At 33.8% G+C, this 13,880-nt stretch overlaps 1 protein-coding gene across 6 annotated transcripts in view; it reads left to right on the forward strand.

Annotated features, from left to right (window-relative positions):
• The window catches only part of LOC119076402 (small conductance calcium-activated potassium channel protein), a 202,916-nt gene that overhangs the window by 84,596 nt on the left and 104,440 nt on the right, over nucleotides 1–13,880 (forward strand). For 3 of the 6 annotated variants that reach the window (XM_037183121.1, XM_037183120.1, XM_037183123.1), the window contains one exon: nucleotides 2,188–2,289. The exons of 2 other annotated variants lie outside the window; for them this stretch is intronic. In XM_037183121.1, coding sequence (XP_037039016.1) covers nucleotides 2,188–2,289 — 102 coding nt within the window. Of the gene's footprint in view, nucleotides 1–2,187; nucleotides 2,290–9,687; nucleotides 10,465–13,880 lie in introns of those variants that run through there. One more of the 6 variants, XM_037183124.1, reaches the window with a different exon arrangement.

The raw sequence follows: 13,880 nt of genomic DNA on the forward strand, positions 1-13,880 counted from the left end.
TTGCCACAAGAGGCGTCAATACACATTGTGGACCAAAAAAAGCATTTACCACCGAGTTGCATACAACGTTTTTCTCAATAAGGTCAACAAAAGTTCCATTTTCCGTCACTGAGTTGGTATTGTTAGATTTTGTATATATCTCAGCCGTCACATATCATTCAAAAACAAAAGAAATTGCTGTCAAAATGAAGGTAAAAGAGCTAAATGACGAATGCAATTAAAAAATTAAATTTTGGGTAGAGAATCTGGCATGCCTGACACGCCCTCTTTTTAAATTTAAAGCTTGTCAGGCCCATGGCAAATCCTCCAAATTTAATTTTCAATTATATCCTTTATTGGACTTCAGTCCTACCTTCATTTTGACACTAATGTAGAGTCTCCACGAAGTGTAGGAGATGGGATAGACACCCTCGTTATGGCGCTCAAGAACGAAAAAGGCTTCAAATTACAAAATCTGACAATATTCCACCAATCTCAATCCGCGTCCAGATGATGAACGATAAAGTCCGTGGGGTCTGTGGACTTTGGATCTAAAAAGTGTAATTGTCATCAGAATTTTTACTTCTGATTCTTTTTCCATCCTTTCCATCTTTTCCCGATTCGATTTTTTAGTCCACAAATGTTATCCACTTAATATGCATTGACTTCGAAGTCTTTAGTGTAAATCTCGTCCGTCAGAATCTAGGAAACTTAAGGGAACTAGATTCTCTTTTTTGTAAATTCCACACCTAATATCGTAGTACGCTCCCAGTGTCTTTGACACTAATTTTACTATCACTCGTAAACGGACTTTAAAATGCAATTGCTGAACTACGAGTGCAATAGGATTTTTCTCCGAATGTTTATGAAACATTGAGCATGCTACAAGAACGCAATATATTAATGTTCTTCTCTAAACATACCAAACTAAACTTTAAGAAACGAATAGTTTCACGAAGTAATTTTGCATTTTACATCTTACAAGTGAATGGGAACATCTAATATCAAAATAACTTCTATGATATACGAATGCACAAAGCAATTTGCAAAATTCTTTCTTTACATTAGCAGAATGGAAATTATTCCAATAAATTAACATGCTCTTTGGACATGGGAATATGCTTTGTTTGAACAGTCTACAGCGTCTCAGACCAGTTTTACTTACTAAGGTCCGTTGCATTATGAATTATTGTTCTTTGAGCCATCCATGAGTAAAGGAAACAAACAATCTTGATATGAATTTTCTATGAAATCATCAGAGACAGTAGAATTTGTTGAATCTCTTGAAAGGATGAAATGAGTTTGGTAAGGGTAAAACAAGTTTTGGATCGCTCGTACTAAATTAGGTTGTTTCTGGTGGTTTTTCGCATTGCGGTCGAAATTAACAGCTTCAAAATCAATTTCTCGAATTTCTCACAGAAATAAATCGATTATCTGTGATGCTAATAGAAGTGAATGTTCCAACCTTTTAGAAACAACAGGCGTATACCGCGATGAATAATCAGTGAATCCTTCATGCTTGATGCTAAAGAACGCATACATAGATCTATTGTAACGCCAGAGGAAGTAATAGATTGAATTGGATTAAAATGGAAGGCGTTTGATACAAATCTAGTACTTCACCATATTGAACAAAAACTTTGCCTAATATAAAGAAACTGTAGCCATAGCTCAAGGCTTATGGTTTTTCTTCGTTTTCGAAAGCAGATGACTAGCCGTTTCTAAAAGGATCAGCTTGCTCGTTCAAACCAACCTTATATCATGTAAATAATCCCAATCTCTGAACGGATGTTGATTGCATCAGTATTTTCAATATAAAGTGAACATGCCAGCAGCTCCATTTATATGCCTCCATGAACCATACATTATATACCTTATCATTGTATGTACGAAATAAAGTATTTTCGCAATTCAATTAAGTGTACAAAATGCAACAGTTTTTTTTTCGATATTATATCGCTCCCCAGTATATTTGTGTGTGTTGTCCTGTAATCCATTATATATCATTCTTTCTGTCTCCGAAATTGTTTTTAGTTTTTTGCTATTCGTTGAAAAATCATAACGTTTTTTTTTCTCTCTCTGTGCCGTATATATAAATCGAATATTTTGTGAACAAAATTTTATTAAATTTTTATATTTAGATCGTAAGCTGATTTATTGTAAATACAAAAAGTTTTTTTTGGACAATATTTGTAATATTTTATTCAGGGTGTTCTGCTGTGTCCCCAAACATTATCGCAAAGTAGAAGAACACGTCTACGGCGGGCCTTCACCGAGGCTACCAGTGACACAATGCATTATGTTAAAACGGTATTTAAACAAAAAAAAAAACAAATGTCAAATTTTGTGTTATTTGCTGTAGAAGTGGACATGGCCTATAAAAAATCAAATGTTAATTCGAAATTTGAAAAAAAAAAAAAAAAATCAAGCTATAGTGTGGTAGTTAGCCAGCAAAACGATCCCTGTAGACGCCCACGAATGTGTATTTTTGTTATTCAAATAGATGACCGTACATACCTGAACACTGTATATTTTAGCACACCAGTAAGCGCACTCGTTATCACCTCAGAATACTACCCCACAACCTGCAATTTAGTCTTTTTGTTTTGTTGGAACATTTTTAAATTTAAATTTATTGGGTTAACCGCAACAATTATTAATTAACATAAAATGGCTTTGCAGGATTTCGCATTGTTGTATTTAAAGCGAACAATGGAGAACATAAAATTTAAATTTAAGTTTTCTTTTCCTTTTTTTTTGGTTGCACAATGTATATATATATATATAAAGATGCACTTGTATACCATTAAACCCTGCATTTTCCTACCGTTTATCCACAGCATTTTCAACATTTTACCCCCCGATGATAACGTTTTATTCGCAGACAATTTTCTTTTTCAGTTACAACAACAAAAAAGAGACAAAATTTTCTTTTCCACTTTTCTTTTTAAAAGCACATTGAGAGTATGAACACACAATTTTATAATATTTAGCTTCAGCGCTTTTGTCAATATATAATAGTATCCGTATATAACTGCTGCACAAGAGAACGCTTCGCCAAATATTCTAATAGATGACTTTTATATTACGAAGAAGAAAAAATATTTTTTTTAATTTCAGCAGAAGAGACAGAAGTGACGGTCTGAAAGTTGTTGCCGTCAGCCTGCATTATTAATGTAACTTTCAGCTTTAAAATGTTCCGATTTTTCTATTTTGTCAGATAAAATCCATTATTTTCCTTGTCTAAAGAGAGATATAAAGAGAGAGGACGATTTATTTGCATAAAATGTGCTACTTAGTGATCATTTATAAATTACGTAACGCTTTTTCAGTGCTGTCGTCACAATTGAATCTTCAATAACTCGATCAATCCGAATTCTACGACATTAAAATTATGTTCTACCCTACATTTTGAGGGGTATATTGAAGGGTAGCACATGATTTCAACTTCGTAGAGGTCGTATTTATCGAGTTATGAAAGATTCAATTGTGATGACAGCACTGAATAAGCGGCATGTTATTTATTAATTATCCCTTACGTAACATAAGTTGCTTCGAATAGGAACTCGAGGAGACTATTTTTACTAAGAATAATGGGAATTGTTTCTGTCAACACGTCTTCAGAAACTTGCTAGATTTTTCAATATCATGAGAAATATAGGAGGTACATCTGCAGAAACCATCAGACAATTATTATTTTTAAATTTTAAAAGAGGCATTTTATCCTTTGAGATGTTGCTACTCAAAACCAGACCCTTTACATCATTGCAGTGTACTGCAGTGTACATATATATTCCAGCTTCCTAGACACTCCTCAATGCTCAATCCTCAATCCAATTGTTTTAACCGGTATTTAGTATCGTTCTGTGGCACATTACAAGGAAAATTATCGCTGAAATTAACCTCGTTAAACCTGCGAACCGTTTGCGCTACTAACGTAAATTTACGAGCACTTTTAAAAGTACGTTAACTGACAATTTAAAGCGAAATAAATTGGTTTAGCCGTAAAATAAGTAATTTAACACAAAATGTTCGCTGGTATCTTAAATTGCTCATCAGATATTTAAAAAGTAACCGTACAAAATGAAAAGGAAATATTGCTCGTGGACCCGACTATAAAATTAAATTTATTAGCAAGTTTAGCCAGGCAATTGAGCACATAAAAGAGTTTTTATGTGAATGGTTTTTCGTGTTCATTGTTCATTGTAAATTCGGCTTGTACCAATTATTAGATGATTATTTTTCCTACTATACCAGTTTCACCCTTTCGTTCCGACACACAAGGACGTAAACAAAAAATCGTTTGCTTGTGCCTAATTAAGTTGAAATTTACTTAAGGAAAAAAATGATTTTGGGAGAAAAGATGATGGAAAATTTCGTTAGAGAAATTATCGATGATTTTCTATAAAGAAGGGAAAATAAATTTCTCGTAAAGGTTGGAAAGTTTTCCTGTGTTCAGGGGAGATTCTTTTTTCCATAACGTAGAAACGATGTTATAAATAAAATGTGAACCGGATGGAGAAAATTGGCATTTTAATCAAATTAATTTTATGCGGAGAAGAAACACTGTGTCGTTGAACGGTATACCGTACGAACCATGAAAGTGTGTATTCGCATTTACTCTTAAACAAATTGTATTCGTTGTTTATCAAACACTTTCCTTGAAATATGTTTTCGTTCAGTTTTTTCTAGCTTAACAGCGACACAACGATATGGCTTCTTGACAGACATTTCTCTCTTTCTGTAGTTTCATAAAACATCAAAATTAGAAGAAAGCTTCAATTTATATATTTATTAGTGTCAATAGATAGTCTATGACTGTCTCTTCCTTTTTGGATGAAGAAGTAATTGAAGTTAAGAAAACATGGGGAAAACATGAAGAATAAAAACTCTTAAAATCAGGGATCAAAATTGTTAAATGTATAAATGGAGCGTGTCAAATTAGCGAATTATAAGAAAAATGAAACTTTACACAATTAGCAATTTATCAGCCAAATCTTCTATTGTCATCGTCAGTCATTGATGAAACCAGGCTAAATGAATGACATTTCATTTTTCTTACAATTCACCAATGTGACACGTTCCGTTTCTGCATTTAACTATTCATTTCGGGATGTTCCTGTGGCATGAACTATTCCAAAGTTGAACCAATTTAATTTAAAAAAAATTCAATTATTTAATGTTTCCAACATCCAACTAATTTCATAACTACGCATCTGCAGTACCCACGACTGCAACGCCTCTGACATCCCTTCAAATCAGCAACTTCTATTCTATTTCTTTCTATTATTGTGAAGCTCGCAAGTGACATTAATATCTAAAGCGAACAAAAAACTTTTACAAATTCAATTTACGCTCCAATAAACTTTATGCCCACATATCGTTTGCATATAAAATTGAACAGCAGCTTTGTTGCTGAACAACAAAAAAAAAGACGAAAAATTGCAAAATTTACCATTATTCTCGCGCTGTTTCAAAGTTCTGGCCCAACAGATTTTGTATTAGGAAAACTAAAAAGTTCTTCTGCATCGAGAACGAAATAAAATAATTTGGCCCAACTCCCGAGATTCATTTCGGAACATTCAATTTACCTCATCTGCATTTTTAAGTGTATCACTTAGCTCTTAATTAAGTTTCAAAAGGACGACATTTCAATGGGAAAATTCTCTGTGGCAAATTTATATAAATTTTATTCAAACTGCATTGCTGCAAATGTCACAACACACACTATATTGCTGGTGTGGAAATATTTGCTGCTATTATTTCAACTTTCATACGTGTAATGCAACCCCTCAAACAGATTATATGTAAAAAAAAAGTCTTATTTTGAAACATTATACAACTTCTGTATTACATTTAAATGTGGTTTATGCCAAATATGTGTTTTTAAAACGTTCGCTTCTACACCTGCATTAAGTACTAACACGATGTTGTTTTTATTTGAAAAAAATCTCTATGAAATGGACTGAAAGCTTTTAAAGGTTATAAAGCAAACATGTTCTTTGTATGCATCTGGAGACCCGTACGTATGTAAGAAAAATCGAGTCAAAAGACGATTATTGGCAGTAATTATTGTATTATTATACCAAAAGGACCTATCAAGGCGGATAAAATTGACATTTTAAGCCCAGGCCATTACTTACCATTTTAAGTGCAGACGGCCAAAAAGTCAAATTATGACCAGCACCAGAAAAACGAATTTTAATGCCAGTGACGAAAGATTATAAACAAACGAGGGTAATAAATGACAGGAGGGAAATAAATAACAGAACAATGAATGATGTTGAAAAGAAGGCCTGCCTCTATGGGCTTTCCGGCAACGTCTAAAATGATTTTTGATTTTTTCAATAAGCCTTTAACAAATTTTTGTCATTCTGAGGACAAAGGGCTTTTGTGTAACAAGTATCCCTGTTAAAAAGTGTACCTAAAAAGAGTCGTGTAGTGTTCAATTTGTTAGAAAATCTGACTCTTTTCGGTTTGCACATAAATTATTTAAAATCTAGCCTGACAAACTGTCTAAGCAAAACTTGCCATGGTAACATTTCTTGTGGGCAGAACCACTTTTATAGGAAGATGCCTGCCCTTAAAAAGGTCCGTTATGCCTACCCATCTAAAAAAAATTAAACCAACGACCGGCTAGCTAAAGAAACTTCATTTGCATTAAAGTCTTCAGAAGGTAGGCTCCACTCATGACTAAAGGTTCTAGTTCAAAAGGTATTGTAATGCGGATGAAAAATCAAGACATTCATAGGTCCTGTCAGCCTTTTCCAGCCCTTCCGTTAGTTCCACTTCTTCCCACTTTTATCGAATGCTTCCATTCTTCGTTGAATGTCATCAAAGTAAAAAAGCCCCCAGCTTCTACGAACAGTGATATTCACAACTTTTACTTTATAAATTTACACCAAATGTAGAATGCAGATTCTAAACAGCTTTTAAACATGCAAACAAGAAAAAAGTGTCGAAAAATTGTATACCTGTGGAATTTGAATCCGATCCACATAGTGCAAAGCATTCTTTTTTTGCTCATTCCATATGTGAATTCCAATGAAATATTTACCGTGAACTAATGCATCATGTATATACTACTCTCTCTCCATCCAAAACTGTCTTTTCATCCGTAAATAAAGGATGAATGTTTGTTCTATTTTCGTTAAGTCACTTTCAGTCGTAGCGCGTATAAAACCGATTGTCTTTTAAAGTATTACGGTGAAAGAATGTGCTCCAAAAATGCTGACACATGAAATACTTATCGCATTATTTTTTCAAAGATATCAAAACCAAAAAAAAGAAGAAAATCTTAGATTCTTATTTGACTAAGATATGTTTCTGCTTGGTATCTATAATATAAATAGCATTTTCCAAATTTACTCTGTCGCATAAATTGAAATAAATTTGCCATCATTTCTGGTGGAAGTGTTATTTTTATGGAGGATTTTTTTTTGCTTCGCTTTGAGGTTTCTCATTTATCTCAGTAACTGAACAACGAAACTATATAGTTTGCTCAACTGTCTGATTTGATGTGAAGATACATATTTCTCGTTACTAATAATGTGTGACGCCGAATGAGTCTGTCTTCTAATATTAGCTTTGGCTATTTTCTAAAAAGGAACCATAAAGAAGAGTGCAATGTTTTCGGTATTCATTTTCTCCAGCAAGCATAGTTTCATTTATGGTCAAAATGTTTGAACGATGTCAAATTTCATTTTCTTTAAAATTCACTAAAACTGTGTTTGACTGATTGATAGAAGTTGCGCAAACATGAAAAGACATTTTCGTATGTAAGAAGCGTACGACATTTAAAAACAAAATTGTGACAAGACCTATTCAAAATAACACGAATGACATCAAATCCACTCGCAAATCTGTGCTTTCAACCATAATTTTCACATTCCCACACATCAAAAATCAATTATTTTAACAGGCTCGATTTTCCGTAAATTGTCTCTTGTCTCGTATACCACCTCTCATTTGCATCGTCAACACAATGTGCTTGGAATTTTGTTGATAAACAACAATTCAAATCCACCCACCACCCATCTAACAATCCTGGAATATTGTGTGGACCGTAGAAATTCCCGAGAATATTGTTTTAAATTGGAAAGATTGTGTTGTGAACGCCGACGGATATTTTATGTATGAAAAAGCTTTTACTGGAAATTTAGTTAGCGAAAATTAAATCTTTAAAATGGAATGTTCTATGGAATTTTTTGATATTGTTAATAGAAAATGTTATGCAGCTATGTAGCAGCCAGCGTTCAGATTTGAAAGCAAAATTTTTTCTTCCCTTGTACCAGGCAATCTTCAAAATTAAATAAAGGAAAAATCTTTTTAGAGCTAATTTCAATAATGTAACGAAATCAATGAAATTCAAACATTTTTTTTCTCATATTTTTCTTTTGAATCTCATGTTTTGTATGCTACTAGACAATTGAAATCGGTCAAGAGCTCCAAGCAGATCTCCCACACTGAAACAAGTCTACCAAAGTTAGTAGCCGTTAGGAATGTGGTGTTATTGAAACAAAATGTTTGTGTAAAATAGTCTGTTTGTTAAATCTAATGAAGTACAAGATTTGACATCATTTTATTTAAATATATTTAAACTCAGACCGAGAAAATACCGAAAATTCAGCCGACCGCTGACAAGATTAAGCAAGTTCAGCTTCATACAGCACTGGAATCTTACATCGCCCATATTGGCATTCGCGAATGAAGATGAGTCAACAATGGAAAATTGAAATTGAAGAAAAAGAGCAGATGAACAGAGAACAGATGTAACAACAAGAGGTTGAAAAGTCAATGAGAGGATGAAAAGAGTTAATAAATATAATATGAATTCTATCAGCTCTCAGTGTTCTCAGTGATAGAATTCATATTGTAGTCAAATAGTAACTCGTTTTTGTTGTGCAAGTTAAGTAATCTCGCTGCTCCAGAAATCGTTTCTGCTACCCTATAGTGAGGCGTCGCTTATCATTTCTCATTTTCGTTCCGTAATTTTTCTTAAAAAAATTCACGAATATTATCGGAAACCTCGGTCATGTGGGAGAACTGGTTCGAGTGACATGCACTTTCCGTACACCTACCAAAATTTTCCATCATTTGATAAATGATTATTCGTTTTTCGATTGCATTTCCCATTCCGAATGTCCAATAAAATTTCGATCAATCTTCTGTGCAGAGTATTTGACAAATAACAATTAATTCTATCAACGATTACCATTTTCCGATCAATGTACAATTTTCATCATTCCATGCTATACCATAAAAATTACACACCGCCTCGCTCTGGCACAACCTTCTTAAAAATAAACTTTTTTTTCGTCAATATTGAAAATTCGAAAAGAGAGTATATATACACACGATGATAAGATGAGGTAGGCACTTGAAATTTGTCCATTCCACAAGCACAAACACATCCTTGCTTGACGCCGCATATGACGCCATTACCAACACACGTATACCCAAAAGAATCGCGTTCAACATGATTTGAATCGGTTACGATGATATTATATTCTCTCGCTCTCACGATGTGACGTCATCGTTTAACCATATATTCACATACACACACGCGAATCCAATGAATTTTCCATGCCAAATACATATACAGTTATACAGACCGAGGCGCTCCTCTCTCATTTTCCACCGTATTTTCCATACCATTTTCACATACAGTGACCGTTCATGTGATACATGTCAGTTCGTTTTAAACCTTCGAGGTAATTGCGTCGACACACGAACCCCGTTACTCAATATCAGTCATCCGTCGAGTAATCTTGTTTCTAATAGAAAACTTTTGAAGAAGAAAAAAAAGAAGAAAAAAAGAAAATTTGGGAAGAACCGTGTGTGTGAGCTAAATTAATACAATTTTGTGAAATTTTCATAAGCCAGAACACTGTAACAACGCATCGACGAACATTCGTCCGCGGTGCATGAATTATAAATATTTTCGGTCATGAAATCGTCCGACTATCGAAAAGAAAAACATTTTAATTGAGGGAAAATTTGGACGAGATCATTACGAATCCGAACACTAAACCATTTTTTTTCCTGATGAATGAAAATTGACTTGCCGTACTGCGAGTAAGAGGAGAAGAGTAGCGCAAAAGAAAAGACGTGAAAGAAAAACAAAATTTAATCGAAATAATAAAATTTGTGCTTTTGATGATTAACAAAGTGATGAGCAGAGATTCTTTGATCGTTTCGATGATGTTGTTAGCGCAACGATTTGAATAATAATAAACATAAACTTTGATTTTCCATTTTAAAGAGTGTTAATTAGTGTCCATTATCAAATTAAATCGAGTATATAATCCATACGAGAAGCAAGCGAAAAAAAAAAATTGAAGAAAATTATTGTGCTTAAACCACATAGAAATAAACAAAAAATATTTCTATGTTGAAAATTTAATAAATATTTTTTTTTAATGTTGTGTAGGTTATATGGTAGGATTATATGCTGTAAACTTTTTCATTTACGACCTGAGGAGGGTGTGTTCACATATAAATTATTTACAATTTTCATTTTTGTATGAGTTTCTCTTTGTTGCTTTCGTTTTTTTTTTTTGGTTGGTTGGTTTGAATATTTCAGTTTGCTTTTAGTTTTCATTACCCGTTGCTCGACCTTTCTCTCTCTCACTCTGTATGTGTCTTCAAATAAGCAATACACCACCACCACTTCCTTCCATGCAATTATGTATACTAAACTTATCCCTTTTTTTAATTTCATAAAAAGCACTCAATTCTCGCTCTTGAAAAAACTTACATCGTTGCGTTTTGTTTATTTTTTTTATTATTATTTTCGTTGTATTTCTCATTTTTTTTTACAAGTCTTATATATATAAATCCATAAATTGTGTGATAAATATAGATTAGAAGTGGCAATGGAACTTCTTAAAATAAAACACGCACTCCCATAAAACAAATATTTCTTCTTCTTTTTTTTCGTTCGTACATACAAACACTCTTATACACTCGAAAATACGATAGCTCTTTTGCAATGGAGCTCAACATATTTTAGATTATCAAGTTCGTGTAGAGACTTGTACATAATACCCCGGAACAAGAGCGCAAAATAAAATTTGGTTGCAACATCTTGATCGAAGTAAATTAAATTTTTAATTACATTGGGTCGTTTAGGTTTTTTTTTTTAAAGAGAAATAGTTATAGTGTAACATCGATCCGGAAACATTGATCACCACAATCAGGTCATACCAATAATTATAGCTTGTAGCATATAAAGTGCTTGAATTCGACAAATCACTTGACAGCTGTTTTCTCGCAAAAAAAAACGTCAACCTTTCAACGACAGTAAACATAAACCAATAAACAGTTGTCGAATCTACTACTTCATTTCTTCGAATTATTTTTGACTGGTTGATAGAAAATCTTTAGAAAGTATAATTTTTAGTATAATTGTCAATGACAGATATAGTTGCTAGATCCGTTGTAGAGTGTGACATCGATCCGGCAACATTGATCTCCACAATCAGGTCATACTAATAATTATAACTCGTAGCATATAATGTTTGAATTTCAACAAATCACTTGGAATCTACCAGATTTTTTCTCAAACAAACTCAACTACTCACCTCTCAATGATTTTCATTAAAATGTGAGTTCGTTTATATGAAATCGCTAGTTCTTGCGGTTTGTATGGACAGATTATACCTGGTTTGTCCTTTCATTGAAACCAATCAGCAAAGTTATCGACTCTACTACTTCATTTCTTCGAATTATTTTTGACTGATGGATAGAATATATATTATGCACCTGTTGCCAAGATTGATATTTTGACGTGTAGGACATTATTGCCCTAGCCGAAGGCGTGTGCCATAATGCCTACACGTCAAAATAACAGTCTGGCAATAGGTGCATATCATATTTTATCTGTCGAGAACAGATACATCGAGATAAACAAAAACTCCCTAGAGGGATAAGCTCGAGATTATCGTTCTAGACAGATAAAATCTTTTACTTCATTAGTTTTAAGCATACGTTTTGCAATATAAGGCGACGTTGGCTGCAGCTCATTATTAACTTTTTTTGGTATCATTGTCAATAACAGATACAGTGCTAGATCCGTTGATGATTTTATGATTTTCATGATTTTATTGATTGTTCAAAAAGAAAAGATTTATAAACGTGATCGATTGTGACAGGGGAGTGGAGACATTTTTGGCTGAGATAGTACGTCTCTTTACTTTAACCTTTTTGTATATTCTAAACATGAGACATCAGCTCAGGCAGGTCTGAAAAAATGTATGCAAGGATCCATTGAATTGGACGCGCAAGGTATTCAATTGTTGTTGAGTCCATGGCGAATGAAAGTGTCTTACGTGTTCTATACACCATTTTTTCAGTTCATTCAAATACTGTACTACTAGAGCATAGAGATAAATGGCAGCACTTTGATTTCGCTGACATTCAAATTTATTTGTATATTATAACAGCTTTAGAGTTTAGAAAACAGAATTCATGGGAAATATATAAATGCGTGCTGATACCGGGGAAAATGAACATTTTCGTGACTTGCTATCGGTTTTCATATATTTCTTAACTATCGTTCGAATTGTGGGAAAGCAGTTGGCGATTCCAATTAGCAGTAAAAATGTATTAAAAAAAAACCAGTCAGGCCTGTATGTCTAAACTATAAGTTCTTCAACGTTCTGAAGTAATGTTTCTGGGAACTACTTAGAGCTCAAATGATCAAAAAAATCTCGACTCTGTTCTCCCTGACGAGTTCCCGAGTGCTCCTTTCCACATAGAATTCACGGTAACTTTATGGAAGTGAACTAAAGAGTTTTGAGATCAGCGAGACAAAGCGGTGTCGTAGGTACTCTAAGAGAAGACTTGATTGGACAAATTTTCTCGTTATCGATACAGGCTCAAGAGTTCACTGTACCGCTACTGCCCAGAAACTATGACTATGAAAAGCAAAAAGATTTAAGATACCACCCTACATTTCGTCTACGATTTATGTATATGAATGAACAGTCAAGTAAAAGTATTCAAATACTGTCGTACGAGCCGTACCATTACCTATACTATGACTTTATTCGTCAGATGTTTAAGAGGCATTGTACATGTGTATATGTTGGAGTTAGACGGAAAAGCCATGAAAAGTATCGGCGCACCTGTCATCATATTATATCGTTCATTGTTGTGATGGTCAGAATGAAAATCTGTGTTCATCAACGGCATATAACACACACTTAATGATTTGTTGAAGCATTCACCTTTGCTGGTTTTGTTTTCGTGATTTCGATTTTTTTTTCGTTTTTTTTGCAAGCAAATCGATATGTTGCGATGGGTTAACGGAATAATTAGGTGATCGTTATCGTAAATTTTCATTTTATGACAAAAAAACCGTTCAGAAATGTGTTTGGAAAAATTATTACCAACATGCCTTTCCGCCAGCGAACACTATATGTATGATAAACCTACACGCCTGCCTATCGAAAATCAATTTTTAGTTTTTTCCTCTCTCTTTCGGTGTAAGGGGCCGTTCATAAATTACGTAACGCTAGAGGGGGAGGGGGGGGTATGAGGCAAGCGTTACGGTTCTAACAAAATTGGGTCAAACTTGACCCTTTTAGCGTTACAGACCCGGGGGGGGGTCTGAAAAATGTTGATTTTTGCGTTACGTAATTTATGAACGGCCCCTAACAGAAACGAATGGGAATTCGACGTACAGATAATAATTTTCTGTTAAATGGTCTCGTTGATGAACCATGTGCCTTTCAAAAAATTACACGTGTAGCTGATTGATTCTATCAGCCCGTATAAATAATGTGCCAATCAACCTCCCATATAGATTTGATGTTCGGTCGTGGTACACATCAATAATTGTACACAGCTTTCAATGAATTTGTTACACTTTACAGCTAACGATCTGACGAGTCGTT

This window comes from Bradysia coprophila, unplaced genomic scaffold (assembly GCF_014529535.1).
Source record: "Bradysia coprophila strain Holo2 unplaced genomic scaffold, BU_Bcop_v1 contig_232, whole genome shotgun sequence".
Taxonomy (NCBI): domain Eukaryota; kingdom Metazoa; phylum Arthropoda; class Insecta; order Diptera; family Sciaridae; genus Bradysia; species Bradysia coprophila.